Source organism: Culex quinquefasciatus, chromosome 2, assembly GCF_015732765.1.
Source record: "Culex quinquefasciatus strain JHB chromosome 2, VPISU_Cqui_1.0_pri_paternal, whole genome shotgun sequence".
In the NCBI taxonomy this organism is placed as follows: Eukaryota; Metazoa; Arthropoda; class Insecta; order Diptera; family Culicidae; genus Culex; species Culex quinquefasciatus.
This window is the reverse complement of record NC_051862.1, coordinates 49,430,348-49,452,791: the sequence shown is the minus strand read 5'-3', so window position 1 is coordinate 49,452,791 and position 22,444 is coordinate 49,430,348. Positions and strand designations below refer to the sequence as shown.

The following is a 22,444-nucleotide window of genomic DNA, read 5'->3' as shown; positions in this document are numbered from 1 at the left end:
AGCAGAGATGTTTTCTTTGTTTTGTTTATTTGTTCCATTCATTGAGTCCGATTTGAGTGGAGAAAGTTTACGAAGTGACTTTCGTTCATGTTCTCTTATTTTTAAATTGAGCAGAGACAATAGGCAGGCTTCCTTTGTATAAAAAAAACAAACAGAAATCCAAAAGATTGCAGATGAATTTTGAAATTCTCAGTGAGAGCGACAGGAAGCCAGTTATTACCGCGAGACGAGTTTTGTTGAGCAGAGTTTTATGTCATTTTTGATGCCGATGAAAGTATGAGCATAAAGTATGTATAGTGAAGTAAAAATGGCCAGGTTCAAAGCCGAACGAGAATCCGCTACTGGTTACATAATTCCTAAATGTCAACAGTCCAATGAAATAGCGAAATATTTTTGAAACAAAACATAAAATCATAAAAAACAAACAATTATATGTTCACCAAATATGCATAACAGTGAATGTGTGTAGAATGTGAGAAAGACAGGAAACATTTTAGATGGAACAACACAACTGCATTGAAATCCATAAAACACGTTAAGTAATACAAAAAAAAAAATGGAACAAATCTTTTAAGACCCGTAGAAAATCCTAAACCAACTAGAAACAACAAACAACCCAAACTACTACCAGCGACAAATGGTCCTCCATCTTTTCATTCTCTAATCCACACAGACACTCATTAAATTCAGTCAAAACAAACAAAAAATACAAGCTAAAACATACACTAGTTGTATCAATTTTGAGGAAAACCCTGTACGAAACTAAACGACTCTCGTAGTAAAAGCAAAACAATTCAAAAATAAGTGAAATTCACATCATTGACATGTAAACGTTAACGAGGAAAACAAAACCATTGGAAATGAGCAAATGCAAAACAAAAAACAAACTGCAACAGATAATAGTACTACCTTAACTGAAAAAAAGTAACTTTAAAAAACAAAACAACAACTTAGTGGAGTAACGAAAGTAAAGATGAAAGCAAACAACCACACTGACACAGCTGGAAACTATATCATGAAATGAAAAACAAAACAAGAACATCGTAAACAAAATATTTAATTATAAAAAGGTAAACAAAATATAGTTCTTTCAAATAAAATAAAGTAAAAGTTGTTTTATTTGCGAAACATCCGAAATTCCTAAACAGCAAACAGTTTTCGTGAACTTTTCACACTTCCAAACTTGACGACCCCCTTGAGAAATTTCAAATAAAAAAAAAACTTTTGATGAAAACACATTTAAAGCAAGTTGTGTGGAACACTTGTGTCGTCGTCGTTTCATATATTTGTCATGTTCCGAGCTCTGTGTGGACAATTTATCAATTTTCTCCCTCCCTCTCTCGTCACCCAGTTGTGTGTGTGCGCGAGGGGGACGACAACACGCAATTCCCATAAAGTCCTCATCCACTGAAGGGTCCCCCGATGATGGAGTGGTGAATTTTTGGTTTGTCGTCGCAACTCTCTCGGTGGTGATTTTGAGACCGAGCGCAACTTGTCCAGAAAATGTCCATGACATATGTCAAAATTATTTTGTCAATGTCAAAAGTATCTTTTTGAAAAAAAAAATAAAAAAAATAATATTTACACTTTTTCGAAAGTCTAAAAATCAAATGCTGAACGATAATTCTTACAAATTTTAAACTATAAATCACTCAGGCCCAAAATCACCATATGCGACACGATGGCACAACGGCGACGATGAAGTCATCAAAAGCGATCAGAGCTGTGTTGGTTGTCAGCAATGGTGGGATTTTGGTCTGAGTTCATGAAAATGCGTGAAAATGTTAGTGTATGAGTGAAAATTGTAATACTTTTCAACTTGGAGGTCAACGACCAGAAAAATGTGAAGTCATTATTGCACACTTAAGAAAAAATAACAAAAAAGTTTGCTCTTGATTCAATTAAAAATTATCAAACAGTTGAGCATGCCATAGGATGGTTTCTTTTTATTATTTGCATGAAAAATATAGAAAAATATAAAATCAACTGGGACACGATAAATCAACAGAGGCTCGATAGAACAGTCTATAGAGTTATTAACGTATTGCGTGTACGTACACGAAAAAAAGTGAGGTTAAATTTTGTCCGGCCAGCAAAATCAAATGATGCGCTAGTGTGCGTAAGCGAAACGTCATAAAGCTCTATTAAAAACAAGATACTTTTTGTCATGAAAATCGTGCACCATAATTTTCAGAATTTTTAAAACTTTTAATCATTGTGCCCAGTAAATAAACTTCAGCGTCAGTCTATCCGACTTGCTTTAGTGACGTTTGGTAGTGGTACTTAAGAGCGAGTCTACGAACAAAGCATACCCATTAGGGAGTAATATCAAAATCGATATTCCAGAACAGCACTTTTTCAGTTCCTTTTGGGGTCCTAAACAACTCCCCAAAGTTTGAGACTGATTGGCTCAGTCCTCACTTTGCGCAAAGCAATTCAATTTTCCATATAAATTTGTATGGGGAAAATCATTTTTTTAGATTTTGGTATTTATCAAATCCACGTTTCATGCTATATCAAAACCGGACTCATATTCGGATGCTCTGGAATGTCCTATACAACTTTGCTGAAGAGAGTATGGTGCTAACTTGCTCCTGAAAGAAGATATAGCGTCCTCAAAACTCGTCTAAAACGTGATTTTCGGGCAAATAACATGTTTTAGACGAGTTTTGAACACGTTGTATCTTTTTTTAGGGGCAAGCTAGCACCATACTCTCTTCGGGAAAGTTGTAGAGGACATTCCAGAGCATCCGAATATGAGTCCGGTTTTGATATAGCATGAAACGTGGATTTGATAAATACCAAAATCCAAAAAAAATGGGTTTCCCCATACAAATTTATATGGAAAATTGAATCGCTTTGCGCAAAGTGAGGACTGAGCCAATCGGTCCCAAACTTTGGGGAGTTGTTTAGGACCCCAGAAGGAACTAAAAAAGTGCTGTGCTCACTAAATTTGGACAACTTTATTTTTTTCCATACAACCATATTACACCCTAGTACCCATCTCGCATCGACCTCACCAATGTGCCTGAAATTTTCAGGGGTTAATTGTACATAAAAACTAGCATCTGGCCAAAATATGAGCACTCTAGGTCAACGGGAAGTGGGACAAATCGGGACACAAAGTTTGAAGGTTCAAAAACGTCAAAAATCTTAAAAAGGCTATGACTTAGGCAAAATTCAATATTATTTCAAAATTCAAAGTGCATCTGAAAGGGCTTAAAAAATGAAACAAATGAAAGTTGAAAGTTAAAAAAAATTAAGAAGCTACTTTTTTCTGGTGTCATCTAGTATCCTTGGATACGAACTCGATTGTCAATAAATGTGAATCGAAGATTTTTTTTAACTTTCATTTTTTAAAGGGTTAAAATGGATGAAAATAAACATTTTTATGCATGTTTCCATTATGAAATTGTCTCAGGAACAGGACACGAATATGATAAAAAATTTACCACAGAATGGGATCTAAAATTTACAACCAAAAAAATCACTAAAAATAAAAGTGTCTATTTAATATGTTAAACTGCCTTGCCCAAAGCGTTCTCAGTCTCAGATGGTAGTCCCAGATGTCCCCTACAAGCTGCAGGTCGAACCGACTTGATATCTGGATGGAACATTTTTTTATTTGAGTTTGAAAATTATGCTATTTTTTCACTAAAATGCCAATGACTCCCTTTAGATTTAAGTTTTTGACCAGAAAGTTTTATTGAAAAAGTATTCCAGAACCTGTTCCAGAATGAATAAATCCATTGAAGTCTAAGAACAGAGCGGATTCGTTCATGGTTTCAAGCGCTTGATAGCTGTCAGTAGTTCCAATTATCGAATTGGGATTCGCTCATGAGAATGCAGTTCCATTCGAATTAACAAATCCGCTCTGTACTACTTTACGAAATCAGAGTTGACATGAATAATAATATCCAGTGTATATTATACACTCAAACCCCGATGGTTTGACACCAACTGTTGTCAAACGAACGGGGTCACTTTTTATTTTGACACCCCTTTTATAGAGTTATCTAAGGCCGAGCTTACGCACACTAGCACACCATTTGTTTTGCTGGGCGGTACAAAATTTAACCTCAATCTGTTTCGTGTACGTACACGCAACAAGGGGCTGGAAACTCTAATATTACTTAAGAATATTGAGTATACTAACGATATTCCAGTATACTTATTAGTATACTAACTGAAAAGCAATAAACTGTCAGTATATTAAGATACTCTCAGTATATTGGTAAGTATACTGGCGATATGTGAAGGAAATAATAAGTATACTAACATATATTTTGATATACTGGTTAACATAATAATTATAGCTCTAAGAGTTTCCAGCCCCTTGACACGCAATACATGCGCACGTAGATAACTCTATGGTCTATCTACAATCACTTTACTTAGAATAGTTAAGTTGCGTAGAACAGATAAATTGCTTAGAAATAGTACGTAACTTACTGTCGTCATCTACAATCAACTTAGCAAAGTTGCTATGCAGTTGTTTGTTTACCTTTGATATAGAAACGTCAACTTGCCGTAGGTTTTGAAATTTTCCAAACCATACGTCAAGTCACCAATTTGCTTACTTTATCATTGTGGAAGATCAGATTCCTTTGCATGGATTCACCCTCCCCTAAAACCACTAGGGGTTGTCCACAAGGAGGTGTACTGTCACCGTTGCTGTGGTCACTAGTTGTGGATGATCTTCTCAACAAATTAACAATAGAAGGCTTTGAAGTAATTGGCTTTGCTGATGAGGTGGTCATTTTGACTCGCGGAAAATTTGCCCACGTCTTGTCAGAAAGAATGCAATATGCTTTAAACCTCACGTCACAATGGTGTGCAAATCAAGGGCTCAGCATTAACCCTGCGAAAACTATTTTAGTTCCGTTTACGCGTAAGAGAAAATTCACCTTGAAAACACTATCGCTAAACGGCTCAAACCTAAAATATTCAACGACAGCAAAATATCTTGGAGTAATCCTTGACGAAAAATTGAACTGGAACTCTCACTTGGAGCAAGTTATAAATAAGGCAACGGCTGCTCTTTGGGTGAGCAGAAATACCTTTGGAAAGCAATGGGGCTAAAACCGAGAATGATTCATTGGATCTATACGGCAATAATAAGACCCAGAATAACATACGCTGCTCTTATATGGTGGCCAAAGACAAAACAATTGACAGCTCAAAATAAATTACAAAAACTACAGCATCTAATAAGTACATCTATTACAGGTGCATCGTGGAACACGCCAACAAAGGCCTTAAATGCAGCTCTTCACATTCTTCCCCTGCATCAATTCGTGCAAATGGAAGCTGCGAAGAGTGTTTTAAGGCTAAGAAGAACAAACAATATATCAGAATGCAACTCCGTCGAACATTTGCAAATTTTAGCTGAATTGAAAATAAACCAAGGAGTATTCGAGATTACAGACTGGATGGAGAGTAAGCTGGACCTAGACGTACCGTTCAAAGTAGTTGAAACAAATCGCCTTGAGTGGGAGTCAGGAGGGCCAACTATTCCTCCAGGATCGATCATATTTTACACCGATGGATCTAAAATGGGAAACAAAACGGGTGCTGGAATAACTGGTCCTGGACTGAATATTTCAATACCTATGGGACAATGGACAACAGTATTTTTAGCGGAAATATACGCTATCGTGGAATGTACAGCAATCTGTTTAAAACGAAATTACAGATTTGCAAAAATATGTATCTTCTCAGACAGTCAAGCTGCCTTGAATGCATTAAAATCGCCAACATGCCAGTCCAGGCTTGTTTGGGAATGTAGAACACTTTGAAACAATTAGCATCTAGAAACCGGGTACATCTGTACTGGGTCCCGGGTCACCGAGGAATAGATGGTAACGAAATAGCAGACTTTTTAGCAAGACGTGGTTCGGACGGGCATTTCATAGGCCCAGAACCATTCTGCGGAGTCTCGAAAAGCACACTTAATATGGAATTCACACAATTGGAGAAAAGTTGGTTCAGTTGAACTGGGTGAAAGCACACGATATGCGCCAGTCCAAAATGTTTATCATCCTCCAAACAAAAATTCGCTCAACTCATGAATATGAATAAAAATATCTCTCAGAATATACATCGGTCTCATAACAGGACACTGTCCTTCTAGATATCACTTGAAAAAATTGGGCTCAGTCCAATTGATATCTGTCGGATTTGTAACTGTGAGACTGAAACATCAAAACATTTAATTTGCGAATGCAGCGCTGTTTCTGCAAAAAGACGGATCTTCAATAAGGGCATAATAAGTCCAAATGAAGTCTGGCTAGAAAACCCGGCACAGTAGTTGATTTCATCCTAGAAATCTTGCCAAACTGGGGTACATCGCAGTGTCAGCCAATGACCGTAACCCTAAATGGTAACGTGTCATCCTGAAATTTGCGATAACAAAATGGGTATACCGCAATAGATCAACTTAATGGTCGCAGTGGTTCTAAACCCAACAAAAAAAAAAAAAAAAAAAAAAAAATGGATTCAAATTCCTACGCTAAGTACAATTTTCTAAGTAAAGTGATTGTAGATAGGCCATTACACGGAGTTCACACACACGACCAAACGTTTGTTTTGATAGTGAGCGTGAGCGCCGTGTAAAAAGTGACAGTTCGTCACTTTTTAGTTTGACTTTGACCAACCAACGGGGTACAGACTAAAAAGTGTCAAACGAAAAAGTGACCAACCACCGGGGGTTGAGTTGAATCTTAATACGTACCGTTTACCGTAACGAATTATGTTTTGATCTTTTTTTAACCATAACGAATGTTAGAATTGTTGTTCACATTTTTCACCGAATATTTCACTTGAACTTGATTACGCTTGTTAAATAACATTTCTTTGAAGAATCTGAATCACTTGCGTCATTCATGCGATTTAAATCATTCACGTTGCAACATGTGCTAAATACGTTTGCGCGCGCAATTCACCTCGGTGCTGCCATCTGGTGACATGTTCTAATGTCAGCGATTTAGTACTCCAATCGGCAACCAAGATGACGAAGGTGGTAACATGATATTGATTGAAATAAAATAAACAAGTTAGTTTTTGAGCATTTTTATCATGAGACATTAAAGAAACTTTATAATGAATTTAGGAAGTGTTTTTCCCGAAAGTTCAAGCTGAAATTTATAACATTTTTCACGAAACAACTCATTTTTGTATTTTGAAAATTTCCAATCTTGTTATCCGTAAACACCTTTCCCTCTTGGCTTTCTCACGTTGACAGCGCGCGCCGCCGCGCCGCCTTCAAACGCCAAGCAACTGTCAAACTCTCGCAAAAGTCAAAAAGTTTCTTCGCTCGTCGTCGGTCGCAAAAAGTCGCGTTTTATCGGGGTCTTTTTCTGCCAGGGGAAAAAATTGCAAACGAAAATCCTCCAAATCCGGCCGGCAAAACCGGGTACGTGGCGTGCGTTCGATTAGTGTTGCTTCCGCCGGAGATGCGTTCTTCGTGATTCCGGTTGCGGGTCGGGTAATTTTGCGGTAAATTTTCGTTGCGGCGATTCGGGTCGGCTTCTCGGGAGGCTGCTGCCGGAAGAACAACAAGAGGAACATATTTTTTTTGTGGAACGAGCAGCAAGAAGAAGAGCGGCGACACCAAGGTTTGATTCTGCAAATTGAGCTCATTTTTTTGTTTATCTTATCAGTATTTAATTTCATTGACATCTGAGGGTGGGGGAATTGCCTTCAGTTGCAGTAAATGAAGCGTTTAATTTACGCTTCGGTCGATGAAATTTGACGCTGACCACGCAAAGGGCACCCTTCCTCTAAGGGCTATTTTAATATTTCCCAAGAATATATATGATGCAATTGACCAACTCTTGCTTATCTCTTGTAGGAAATCGCCATCACGTAAACTACTTTGAAGTAAATCTGCAAGTTTAAACGCGATGGAAAAGCAGCCGGAGGAACCTGCGGTGACGGAGCCAGTGGAGGAAGCAAAATCGCCGGAAGAACCGGTGGTAGAGTCAAAGTCTTCGGAATCGGTCACCGAAACGGAGGTGCAGGAAAAGCCAAATGAAAAAGATTCCGCAAAAGAGGAGGAAAAGTCTGAGCAGAAAGAAGCGAGTGGTGATGGTAGTGAAAAGGTAGAAGAGGAAAAGCCGGACGAAGAGTTGGTTGAGCAACGGGATGAGCCGGATCGGAAGAAGGAAGAAGATCCCGAAGAAACGGTGGAAGAGTCTGAGGATGCCGTGGATACCGTTGGAGAGCCTGATGACATTGAGGTAAGAGAATTCAGAAATCAAAACTTATTTTATTTTTGCATGAAATGATAATTTTAAGTAAATTTTTGTTAAAACAGAAAAAAAATTCAATCAAAATTCACGTAAAAACCAAAAAGTTCCACAATTTTCCATGAAACTTTGCAGTTTCGTATGTTTGTTTTGCAGTTTTGCTAATTTCTTGTCTTACATTTGGATCGCTAAGCAAGTCCACGGTTCGACTTGCAAGTTCCCCCCAGGGCCCACCCCGTCCACCGCCACCGCCAGGTCGCGTTCTCGGTGGCTGAGGCCGCGGTGGTGGTCTTCTCGGTGCGGCCAACCCGATCGCAGCGATGCAGGCTAGCAAGAGAAATACCTGGAGTAAAATATTTTTGTATCAGTCAAAACATTATTACTTTCTTTGCTATATTTACTCACCAGGAAAAGTTTTGCCATTTAAAGAGATCTTGTGCAACTTGTCCTCTACAATGGTTGAACTTTGAATTGGCACTGATCGACGGTTGTAGCTTTTATAGTTCAAGCAGTTTATGTAAAATTAATAAAGATTTTACATTTTCTATGGTTACTCACTTTCGGTGGAAAAGTGATGATGGATAATATGCCTCACTCAGTGTGTAATTTCAACGTAATTCCTTCAAAACATTAGGTAATGCCAGTTCCTCAGAAAAACTTATTTCCTCAATAATGTATCAAAAAATCAAATCAAATTATTCGTTCTACAGCATTGCCTTGGCGTTCTCGATTGCGAGATTCCTACTCGAAACTAGGTTTGATTGTTGAAGCAATTGTTAACCTCTTTTTGCACCTCAGCATCCATCCACCCCGTGATTCGTACTGACGACCTTTGGATTGTTAGTCCAACTGCCTATCAGCGACTCCACCGAAGCAGGACCCAGGAAGACGACTCCTACACCTGGACTGAGCTAACGACCTAACCTCTAGGTTAGACCGTGGCCAACATTTACTTCCCCGTCTGACGGAAGACGTGGTCAGACAAATCTCGTCTCGAAAAATGCCACCGTCTGGGATCGAACCCAGGCTGACTGGGTGAGAGGCAATCACGCTTACCCCTACACCACGTAACCTTAGTGTTGGTACCAATTCGCCCTACGTACATTGTTATTAAACACTTTACTATTCGAACGATAATCGCACGATTTTGTATTTAGCCATCTGGTTGGTTCACATGGTTGTTTTTCAGTTTTACGTCGCACCAAAGTGACCTACAACCTAAGTCACTTCGAAATGTTACGTTCAAGAGTTCTGTTGGTGATTTTCGCCGTTCTGCCGACCCGTGGCGTGGTGTCCGCAGAACTTCCGGGAACGCTTGGGATACTGCTGTCGGATCTGGTCCGCTTGGGCAATGATCTCGTACTGCAGGACCGTGTTTCTCGGGTGGAGTTCTGGTTCTTCAAGGCAGCGGATATCACTTCAAATTTTGAGGCATTGCTTGACAACATGGTTGCAGCGGAACCTTTTAGTTTGTACCCTAAACTTTTGCTTGATGAATTTGGGGACTTTGAGGAAGAAAAGGCGGGAAAGTCGACGTTGGTCGTGGTATTTGTCGGTGGAAACCAGCAATGTGAATTTTCAACGTTTGCGAATCTGGATAAGATCGACACTCAGTCACGATTAGTGATTATTTTACCTTTCATTTCACAAGATCAAACTTATAATGTGATGAAATGCTTTGTGAGACATAATCTGTTTAACGTTCTTTACGTGGTCGTGTTTGGAGGTTCTAAAAATTACAGATTCTTTAACTACATTGTATATCGAGAGGTAATCTTGGAGTTGACCCAGTTCGAATCAATAGATCAAGCTTTTCCCCAGCAGACTGACCTAGCTGGTGTGCAGTTGGTTGCGTGCGCACATTCCACCGAGATGTGGACATATATCGACATAGAACTTGCAAATAGGGTGATCTATTGGATGAATGGAAGTCTTGACATCAAGGTCATAAGATGTCAACCAGGAATGACCGTTTCTGATTGCATAGATCAACGATTTAACCCACAAAAATGTTCGTTTAGTGTGGGTCGTTGGTTATCACTCAACCCGAAACATTGCGCCCCGGTGGTTCCGATGTACAGCTTGGTGGTTTTGGTTCCCAATGGAAGGGCACTGGCCGAGGCTGAACTACTGGTTTCTCCTTACTCGAAAACTTGCTGGATTGCTATTTTGTGCTTTATAGTTCTACAAACCCTGCTGATGCGCATTCTTTGGAGACAATCTATCATGGAAACACTACTCGTAACAGTATGCGAACTCAACGGTTCCAGTATCAATTACAAAACTGCTCTGGAAAAACTGATCACTCTGGGCACAATCATACTAACGTTCATAATATGTTCTGCCTACGAAGCAAAAATCACTTCTTACCTTTCAAATTGGCCCCATCTACCAAGCGTAAGAACTCTGCAAGAACTCCGAGAAGCAAATACGAGGGTGCTCATAGAAACCCACTCGGCGATATACCTGGACAAATATGCCGATCACCAGCTTCGAAACCTACTCGTACCAATGCACATTAAGGCCCTGGTTGAGGAAGCCAAGATCTCGAGCAACGTGGCCGTCGTCCTGGAACGCAACACCGCCGAGCTCTATCTACGAACGTCAAACTATTTTGACGGCGTTGCAAACCGGCCCCGCTTCGTGATGCTCGAAGAAAACGTGGACATCAATCTTGCGTTCTACAACTTTGGCTATCGAAATCCTATCCTAGCTCGGTTTATACAGCTCCAGAACAGAATCTACGAATCGGGTTTGGATCAGGGCTGGATGAACTTCATAGCGGCAATATTGGCCAACCAGAATCAGTTCGATTCGACGCCGAACATGATTGTGCTTAGCCAGCTGCAGTACCTTCAGACGAGCTTCTACTGCCTCTGGATTTGCAGCTTTGCAGTGTTTTTGCTGGAGCTGAGTTGCGCTCGGATCAAACGGTTTGTGTTGGGACATTGCCGACTGATTGGAGCAATGGCGCGAATGAGTGCATTCACATATCCGTCAAACAAGCAAGATTGAAGGAAACGAGCAGAAAATAAATCTGACTGAACTTGAAATAGAAGAAATTCTCGTATGTTTGGCAGGATAATCACTCGCTCCTAACTCCATCCAATTTGCTAATTTTCTCTATTTAAACAACTAATTTTGCAAAACTTTTAATAAAAACTTGCTTGCTCACTTCTTATTGAGCTATTTATCACTCGATTTCAGTTGAAAACGCTTTTAATTAGCTTTAATTGCATGTCAAAGTTGTGACCTGCCAACATTAGAGGCACGCTGGAATTAGATGCTGTTCCCCTACTTTAAGATTTTTTTTCAAGATTGCTCAAATTAGGCCGTTGCAAATAGGTTTTGAAGTTTATGTCCTTCGATTCTGACCAAAGTCGTAGAGGGGGAGGCGGGACGCAAAAAATGCTAAGTGTAAATATAGGTATTCGGTGCCCTCTCCCCGTGCCACATTATAAGGTGTTACGTCGATTCCGTCCGGGAGGCGGGGTTAAATTAAAAAATTGAACTTACTTGTCACGTAAAGTTATCGACTCAGAATCAAATTCAGAACAAATGTCTGGGCGTGTGTCTGGATGTGAGTCCGTGCACCGAAAAATATGCACTCGATTATCTCCGGACTGGCTGAACCGATTTGGACCGTTTTGGTATCATTCGATCCGTCTTAAGGTCCCAAAAAACCCTAGTTAAAATTATAAAGTTTTGTAAAGAACTTCAAAAGTTATGCTAGAAACCCGATTTAATCCCACCAGGGGTGAAATAGAGCCTTTCTTACTAAAGAATATAACTTCTTTCAATTCATAACATCGACTTTGTTTATTTATAACGTCAGCACAAAAGAAAGTGACATGATACAAAAAATCTTATGATGAAAGCAAGGTATTATTCATGATGTGTTTTCCAAAAGAAATTGAAAACGCAATTTTCACCAATAGAATATTTTGAATCGTACAAATTCTTAATCAAACAAGCGTTTATGACAAACGCGAGCATAGCAAGCTTCCCATGCACCAGTGACGACGCACACTGCGGTTTTGGTACGAGCCCAAAAACCGAACAAAGCAGGCGCAAAGCAAAACCGAACCGCGTGTGCCGCACAGTGCAGGGAAGCTTGCCATTCAGCATCTACGAAAGTGAGAGAGTCAGAGATAGCTATTATTACAACCGCACCACTACACACTCAATCGCAATACCTTAGGTAGATAATAGGGTGTTTCATCCAAACAAAAAAGTTCTCAGAATCGGGCAAACCGAGGTTCCCCTAGTAGAGGATACCCATAGGGACTCTCATGCCAAATACCAGCCCATTTGGTTGAGAATTGGCCTGTCCCCAGCGGTTCAAAGTTTACATGTAAATTACTATGGGATTTTTATGCTTTTCGTTCAATCGTTCCTACAGGTCCGGGGACAACATGGATTCACTCGGAATAAAGACAGGTGTGTAGGGGATGGTCCTATGAACAAATTCCAGAAGGAATTAGGGTTGTCCATTCTGTCCCCAAGGTGCGCATTGGATCGACGTCCGGTGTCTCCAGAATCAACGATTCACCCTTCAAATGTACGCATTGTTCTTAGTATGCTATGACGGCTGGAGAACACGTGGAGAAGCATCGATTGCATTATTATTACAAAATCATCATGTTACGTTATTTAGAATAGTTCAAATTGTTACAGGAACATCAATTATTATAATTTTATTACTTCAAAGAATGATTCTGAGCCAAAACTTGAGTGAATGCTCTGCCACGTGTTCACCGTCTGGCATGGGGCGTCGCAATTTTCACCTAGTCGTCATAGCATACTAAGGACAATGCGTACTTTTGAAGGGTGAATCGTCGATTCTGGAGACACCGGACGTCGATCCAATGCGCACCTTGGGGACAGAATGGACAACCCTAATTCCTTCTGGAATTTGTTCATTGGACCATCCCCTACACACCTGTTTTTATTCCGAGTGAATCCATGTTGTCCCCAGACCTGTAGGAACGATTGAACGAAAAGCATAAAAATCCCATAGTAATTTCCATGTAAACTTTGAACCGCTGGGGACAGGCCAATTCTCAACCAAATGGGCTGATATTTGACATGAGAGTCCCTATGGGTATCCTCTACCAGGGGAACCTCGGTTTGCCTGATTCTGAGAACTTTTTTGTTTGGATGAAACACCCTAGTAGATAATCATTGGCGTCGCGAGCATTGAAAACTTTGGAAACGATATAAACGATGAAAAACTTAGAAAGCTCCAATTGGAATCCAATGAAAATAAACTTACGAAATCAAGACAAAATGAAGCCTACTTAAAGGCGATTTTGGGAGCACACGGGAAACAAATTGTTTGTAGCCGGATGAATGTCCTATGCCACACAAGTTTTTGCATAAACATTGGACAGTTATGCAAAAACGGACAGGGCAAAAGAAACCGAAAAGTTACGATATCTTACATGTTGTAGGAAACATCGGTACACAGAAAAAAAAATCATGGTAATATTACATCTGGGAAGGGGTACATCTTTTATGTCAGAAAAAAGGTGTAATTTTACCTCTGGAAATGTGTAATTTTACCACTTTTCTGTTGTAATGGCACTTTTTCAGTCTAAATTGAGGTAAAATTACATCATAAAAGAGGTAATATTCAACCTTCCAAAATTAAAGCTTCCAAATTTACATTATTTTTTTCTGTGTAGACAAGCTACTACAAACGAGTATATCTCGAGCCACAACATATATGCGCCAGTATTCGACGCTCAACTTGACAACTTGTCGACTTGGCGACAAAGCGTTGAAAATCGATGCAGTGTGTTTTTTTTTGCGATTTTTTCGGTTAAAATTCATGCTGAATCGTCATATTTACGAAGATGAAAATGATGTCCAGCAGTCCAGCCATAAAGTAAAACCTATACCTTTCTTTAGTAAGAAATCGTTCTAAAAAATGGTCGGGATTGCCGATAGATGTCAAATTTGTTTCAGATGCTCACTTTCGGGTAAAATTAGAAACGAAAAATGTTGGCGAAGGTCACCAGGTGGGCTTTTACCTTTTTTAAGGATTTTTTTTTCTTATGGTAGGTTAATCAAACGGCTCTAGCAATTTTTGAGATAAATAAAAGATATGAAAATGAAAAAAAAATTGACCATATTTTCATTTGAAAACTGTGTATTTTCTGGAAAAGTCTGACCACATCCGAAAACAGATGGATATTTCGAAATTTGAGCGGCAACTCGCCCAGGTTCAACACACTAGCTTTCATCTGCATTCAGAAGAATCAAAATTGGATTCGGGGGAGCTGAGAATGACGCGACACAAAATTTGGCCAATTTTTACCACACACGAACATCACTCGATCTCCACGGAATTTATTTTCTCAAAATTCGAGGGTTGGAGATAGACGAGTTCTGTCAAGATGAATCGATAGAGCGTCGAAAATCGATGCAGTGTGATTTTTTAGCGATGTTTCCGATTAAAATTCATGCTGAATCGTCATATTTACGAACATGAAAATGATGTCCAGCAATAAAGTAAAACCTATACCTTTCTTTAGTAAGAAAGGCAAAAATACAAAAATCAAAAACTGACTGGTTTTTATGTACAAAAATAAAAATATTTTTATCTTTTTTAAAAATTAAGTTTTTGAAGATCGGCCTTCGTCATGCACACGGGACCGGTTTAACAAATCATCACCAAAATTTTGAGCCGATTTGGTAAAAGCAGCGTTTAGATATCGTGGCACCCGTTTTTTTTTTTAAACTGCTAACTTCAAATAGCTATATCTCGGCAATGATAAAACCAAATGTTTTCAAACTTCTTTTGATAATAGATAAAAACGCATACTTGAATGCTCTGAAAACCTGTGATCCAGTGCAGGCCGACGATGCAGAAAAGAGACAAAAATATATTCCTCACTCTCCCTCTGCTGTAAAGTGGCGTTTAATTCTCCGCTGCAGTCACACTACAGTGTTTGCCACAGAGAGAATGAGAAGCAGTCATTTTTTCGTCTCTTTATACGCTCTTCGCTCGCACGGCGTTGTACCCGAGGTGTGCACCCCGTGTTTACACCGCGTGTAAACATGAGTGTGCCGTGCGGGGAGAACTCGAACATGGTAGCCTGGTGTGTTTGAGGTTCATCTGCACTGAAAACTTGCGTTTCGGGAAGACTGCTGAAAACAGATTTAAAAAAGTTTAAATGACATTTTTGCCGATTTACATGTATGTAACCCCTTAAGTCTTTTCAAATATTTTTTTTTAAATGTTTCCTTTGAACCTTTTGTAAGTATAAATTACTATAAGTAATGATTTTCAGTTAAAGGAAACCTTCAAACCGTCCACTTTTACGACCCCCAGGTCTTTTGTGGTCTCTATTGCAAATTTCTGCTCGAACCTAGGAGTCCAAAGGCTTGAACGGGGAGAGCACCCAAACCTATTTTTTCTCCAAGGAACCTTCCACCACAGGGTTCGAACTGGCGACCTTTGGATTGCGGGTCCAACCGCCGCCAGCGATTCCACCGGAGCAGGCTTGGTGTGGTGTGTTGTTTGTACTTATAGCGTGAAGACGACTCCTACACTTGGAATGACTTACCGGCCTAGCAACATCCAAGGCCGAGACCGACGTTTTACTGGAAGGTTTGAGCAGATGGGAATCGAACCCATGATCGCCCGCTTACTAAGTGGACAGCGTAAACATTCGGCCACGCAATGCCACCAAACCACCACCAAACCAAACTTAACATAAAAATTCTGAAAAATTAGAATCCTCCAAAAATGACATTAGACAATTATGCGTAGAATGACAGTAAAATTTAACAAAGTCATCATAGTTAACACAGTTAAATAAATTTGTCAAAATGCGTTAATTTTGAAAAGTTGAATGTTTCTACTTTTATGGTGTAATTTTACCTCAATTAAGACTGAAAAAGTGACATTACCCCAGTAGGGCGGTAAAATTACATATGTTTTTTAAACATGTGTAATTTTACCGCCCTTCTGGTTGCAATGCATCCCACTAAACACACAAAAAATATTTCCGAATGTTACATCATTTATGATGTAACACTTTTGCACGTCATTAAACATTTAAATTTAAATGCAATTTGATGTAAATTTGCATCAAATTATACTAAAAAACATGATTTTACGCGTGATTCAACCGTTTATGTCGAATCTCACGTTTACATCAACTGAGTTAACATGTAATTTATTTTTTCCGTGTCAAGTAAATTCACATATTTTTTTCTGTGTAGCTTTTTTTTCTCAGTCATAAGCTACTCAAATGTAACAATGCAATGTAACAATACAATGTAACAATACAATGTAACAATACAATGTAACAATACTACTATGTAACAATACTGCTCTCAACTAGAATGAAATGCCGTTTTGATAAAACTAATTGAAAATCGAACTAAAAGCCTTATTTTGTGCATTCGAAATGTTTATGAGAACAATGCATCTCACGATAACGTACACTTTAAAAAAAATCATAGTAATATTACATCTGGGAAGGGGTACATAATATATTATGTCAGGAAAAATGAGTAATTTTACCTCAGAAATTGTGTAACGTTACCACTTTTCTGGCTTAATGCCACTTTTTCAGTCTAAATTGAGGTAAAATTACAACACTAAAGAGGTAATATTTAACGTTGCAAAATTAAACCTTACAAATTTACACTATTTTTACTGTGTATAATCTCTGTGGAAACGCTCTCAATGGTGTTTGTATCACGCTGCCGCTGTTTGCATGAATGTCCCATTTGTTTTTGGTAACTTTTATGTTATGATGCAGTCTGGTTTTAAAGCAAGCAAACTACACAGTAAAAAAATGTGTAAATTTGAACGGTGTTATTTTGGAAGGATGAATATGATGTAATGTTACCTGAACCGGCTCCGTGACTTAATGGTTACGGCTTCTGCCTCATAAGCAGAAGGTTCAGGGATCAAATCCCAGCTGGTAACTTTGAAATTTGGAATCAGGAATTTGAACTGTGAATATGAACAAAAACGAAAATGAATCAGGTGGGATTCGAACTCACACCTCTGGATTGGTGGACTGGGACGCTAAGCAGTTTGCCATCAAAAGGTTTACACTCTAGCAGTGAATTGATCCGTAGTGTTGAAACATGTTATCTTCTTATATTAACCCTTAAAGACCCGGGACGTTTTATGTTTAGTAAAATCGATGTAACTCGGTCAGTTTTCAACCGATTTGAGTGCTTCAAGTTGCAAAATCAAAGGGATTAGTTGCGCCATCAAATGGGTTGGGGCCCATCCCTCCTGACCCCTCCCCCCTTTCAGGGGAAGCAAAATAAGCTGTCGCTAAAATCAATAATCGAGAAAAATCGTTGGTAAACATTAAAAAACTGTTAAATTATGACCCTTTTTTACTCTTTAGCCATTTTAGAGTCACTCCAATCAACTTCCGGTCATATAGAACCGATACCGGATGTTCCGGATACCGGTTCTGTTGATACTGGAACATGTCCATTTTTTGTCATAAACAATATTATTATGGTTGGTATTTACTGCGAAATGCAATCACAATGTTTTATTATGCCAGAAATCTGAAACCGCATCCAGTATGGCCACACCGGATGTTCCGGATACCGGCTCCAATGCGGCCATTTTTCAAAATCACTCAAGATGGTCATGCGACACCTCAAACATCATGGAATCAGCTAGGTATTTACTTTGCAATTGATTTCAAGTGTCTTTGACAAAATTATTTCCAAATATGGCCACACCGGATGTTCCGGATATCAGTTCCAATGCGGCCATTTCTCAAAATCACTCAAGATGGTCATGCGACACCTCAAACATCATGGAATCAGCTAGATATTTACTTTGCAATTTATTTCAAGTGTCTTTGACGAAATTATTTCCAAATATGACCACACCGGATGTTTCGGATACCGATTCCAATGCGGCCATTTCTCAAAATCACTCAAGATGGTCATGCGACACTTCAAACATCATGGAATCAGCTAGGTATTTACTTTGCAATTTATTTCAAGTGTCTTTGACAAAATTATTTCCAAATATGGCCACACCGGACGTTCCGGATACCGATTCCAATGCGGCCATTTCTCAAAATCACTCAAGATGGTCATGCGACACTTCAAACATCATGGAATCAGCTAGGTATTTACTTTGCAATTGATTTCAAGTGTCTTTGACAAAATTATTTCCAAATATGGCCACACCGGACGTTCCGGATACCGATTCCAATGCGGCCATTTCTCAAAATCACTCAAGATGGTCATGCGACACCTCAAACATCATGGAATCAGCTAGGTATTTATTTTGAAATTTATTTCATGTGTCTTTGACAAAATTATTTCCAAATATGACCACACCGGATGTTCCGGATATACGCTGATCCCTGATTTGCCTGACGGGATTGGAAGTCTAAATATAGATCGAGTTTCCTTCAGATGCTTGCTTCTATGTTTAGGCGGGGCCGAACAAAGCCCAGCGACCTCGGAATAGGGACGTGGCGTTACATCGTGCTGCCATCTGGTTTTTTTTAAGTGCAAGAGTTGAAAAGTGCTGAGTCATCGTCTAAAAATAGACGGCGTCCTATCTCGCCCAGCAAAATGAAGTCGATAAAGTAGTCAGTTTCGATGAGAAAAAGTGGAAAACGTGGTCTAAAAATAGCGACGCCATCCCCCTATTGGACCGCAAGGAGCTCTGTCATTCTGAAACGGGTCGTTGGAAGCAGCGCGAGGGCTATCACCACCTAAAACCCGGGACTGAGATAAGTTGTATCAGAATTCGGCATATACAAAGCCTGATACAAACTATACTTTCCCATAATATCGCTACCGGTTAGCGGGTATTGGATTGGACCACACACACATGAATATGATGTAATTTTACCTCGATTTAGACTGAAAAAGTTGCATTACATCAGAAAAGTGGTAAAATAATACAGTTTTTCTGGCATAAATGATGTACCCCTTCCCCTATGTAATGTTACTATGATTTTACGTTTTCTGTATTTAAATTTCAAAGTCAAAGCGCCAGGTTCTGTCGCAACCAGTCAAGCTCATATTTTAGATTTGGGCTCAGTACACTTAGGAGATCATGCCCTGCTATGTCCGCAAAAATGACCCATTTTGTTACATCCTATTGTCTTTAGTTTTCTTCTATCATAACTTTATAGAAACATAACAATTTTCAATACCAAGCAGTAGGCTGGACCGCAGCATCGGGACAAAATTCATTCAGCCAAAGCCAAGAAAATCAAGTGCATATTTTTGATCAGCATCCCCACACACGCAAAGCGTTTGCTTAAAACTTGTTTCTGAGTCGACAAGTATACATTCGGGTGTTCCAAATCTGGGCTTTCTCGGGGCTACCCCTTGAATTCATAGATTGACCCATCACTAGGCTAAATTCCAAATTTGAGCTCGTTCTGACCACGGGAACCCCTCCCTCTAATCGATTGAAGTTTGTATGAGAAAAATCGTCAGAATGTATGGAGAAGCTTTTATGCTGAAAAGTTTATTAGCTGCCCTTTCGAGCCGTCTGCGCAAAAATGGTCCTTCTCGGAAGCAAATAACTTTTCAGCAAAAATCATAAAAATATGATGTCTTGGGTCTTGGTTAAAAAGTACACATTTCGAATGATTTTATAGCCAAAAACAAAAAAAAGTTCCTCAAAAACTCTGTAAAACCCCACTTTTTACAAAATCCTAACACGTAACCTTAAGGCTCGTACCAATTCGCCTTGCGTTGCTCTAAGTTTGCTGTTTATGCGCATGGGACATTTATGCAAACAGGGGCAATGCACTGATATTGAACACTTTACTATTCGAACGGTAATCGCATATAATTCACCATCAGGTTGGTTCACAAGGTTGTTTTTCAGCTTTACGCCGCACCCAAGTGACCTCCACGTAAGTCACTTCGAAATGTTACGTTCAAGCGTTCTGTTGGTGATTTTCGCCGTTCTGCCGACCCGTGGCGTGGTGTCCGAAGAACTTCCGGGAACGCTTGGGATACTGCTGTCGGATCTGGTCCGCTTGAGCAATGATCTCGTACTGCAGGACCGTGTTTCTCGGGTGGAGTTCTGGTTCTTCAAGGCAGCGGATATCATTTTAAATTTTGAGGCATTGCTTGACAACATGGTTGCAGCGGAACCTTTTAGTTTGTACCCTGAACTTTTGCTTGATGAATTTGGGGATTTTGAGGAAGAAAAGGCGGGAAAGTCGACGTTGGTCGTGGTATTTGTCGGTGCAAACCAGCAATGTGAATCTTCAACGTTTGCGAAACTGGATAAGATCGACACTCAGTCACGATTAGTGGTTATTTTACCATTTATTTCACAAGATCAAACTTATAATGTGATGAAATGCTTTGTGAGACATAATCTGTTTAACGTTCTTTACGTGGTCGTGTCCGAAGAGTCTAAAAATTACAGATTCTTTAACTACATCGTATATCGAGAGGTAATCTTGGAGTTGGCCAAGTACGAATCAATAGATCAAGCTTTTCCCCAGCAGACTGACCTCGCTGGTGTGCAGTTGGTTGCGTGCGCACATTCCACCGAGATGTGGACCTATATCGACATAGAACTTGCAAATAGGGTGATCTATTGGATGAATGGAAGTCTTGACATCAAGGTCATCAGATGTCAACCAGGAATGACCGTTTCTGATTGCATAGATCAACGATTTAACCCACAAAAATGCTCGTTTAGTGTGGGTCGTTGGTTATCCCTCAACCCGAAACATTGCGCCCCGGTGGTTCCGATGTACAGCTTGGTGGTTTTGGTTCCCAATGGAAGGGCACTGGCCGAGGCTGAACTACTGGTTTCTCCTTACTCGAAAACTTGCTGGATTGCTATTTTGTGCTTTATAGTTCTACAAACCCTGCTGATGCGCATTCTTTGGAGACAATCTATCATGGAAACATTACTCGTAACAGTATGCGAACTCAACGGTTCCAATCTCAATCACAAAACTGCTCTGGACAAACTGATCACTCTGGGCACAATCATACTAACGTTCATAATATGTTCTGCATTCGAAGCAAAACTCACTTCTTACCTTGCAAACTGGCCTTATCTACCAAGCGTAAAAACTCTGCAAGAACTCCGAGAAGCAAATACGAGGGTGCTCATAGAAACCCACTCGGCGATATACCTGGACAAATATGCCGATCACCAGCTTCGAAACCTACTCGTACCAATGCACATTAATGCCCTGATGGCGGAAGCCAAAACCTCGAGCCACGTGGCCGTCGTCCTGGAACGCAACACCGCCGAGCTCTACCTACGAACGTCAAACTATTTTGACGGCGTCGCAAACCGGCCCCGCTTCGTGATGCTCGAAGAAAACGTGGACATCAATCTTGCGTTCTACAACTTTGGCTATCGAAATCCTATCCTAGCTCGGTTTATACAGCTCCAGAACAGGATCTACGAATCGGGTATGGATCAGGGCTGGATGAATTCCATAGCGGCAATATTGGCCAACCAGAATCAGTTCGATTCGACGCCGAACATGATTGTGCTTAGCCAGCTGCAGTACCTTCAGTCGAGCTTCTACTGCCTTTGGATTTGTAGCTTTGCAGTATTTTTGCTGGAGCTGAGTTGCGCTCGGATCAAACGGTTTGTGTTGGGACATTGCCAACGTCGACTGATTGAAGCAATGGCGCGAATGAGGGCATTCTCCTATCCGTCAAACAAGCAAGACTGAAGAAAACGAGCAGAAAATCAATCTTACTGAACTTGGAATACTTTAAGATTTTTTTTTATCAAGATTGCTTAAATTCGTCCCTTTCACTCGCGAACACAACTCGCACGCGACGCAAACCGAATCTGCTCTGAAGAGTTCCTAACGTAACTCTGATTCAAAATCGTCGGCGATCGGCTGTGTTTTGATCAATACCTTCATCGATGTTTTTTCGCAATTTTAATGTTTTAACACTCCAGAGGACAAGGATAGGCAATATAGACGAGAAGTAAATATTGATGCTCTACTTTTTAAGGGGATAAGGGAAACTCTCCACGGTATCTTCAAGTAGTCTCGGTAAGTTCCGTAATCTTCAATGTGACATAACTTTTGAAGGAATTTTCTGAACAATATGGTGTCTTCGGCAAAGTTGTAGGTTTTGATGAGGACTGTTCAGAAAAAATATAGTACACGGATTTTTTTTTTACGATTTTTAAATTAATTTTTTCGCACAAAAACTTAATT

The 22,444-nt window shown here is 39.8% G+C and overlaps 1 protein-coding gene across 2 annotated transcripts in view; it reads left to right on the top strand.

The window, feature by feature from the left end:
- Positions 1–7,281: 7,281 nt before the first annotated feature.
- Positions 7,282–22,444, top strand: part of LOC6047671 (serine-rich adhesin for platelets) — a 132,553-nt gene continuing 117,390 nt past the window's right edge. For both annotated transcript variants that reach the window (XM_038258468.1, XM_038258467.1), the window contains exons 1-2: positions 7,282–7,616; positions 7,853–8,240. In XM_038258468.1, coding sequence (XP_038114396.1) covers positions 7,905–8,240 — 336 coding nt within the window. In that variant the 5' untranslated portion in view covers positions 7,282–7,616; positions 7,853–7,904. The remainder of the gene's footprint in view (positions 7,617–7,852; positions 8,241–22,444) is intronic.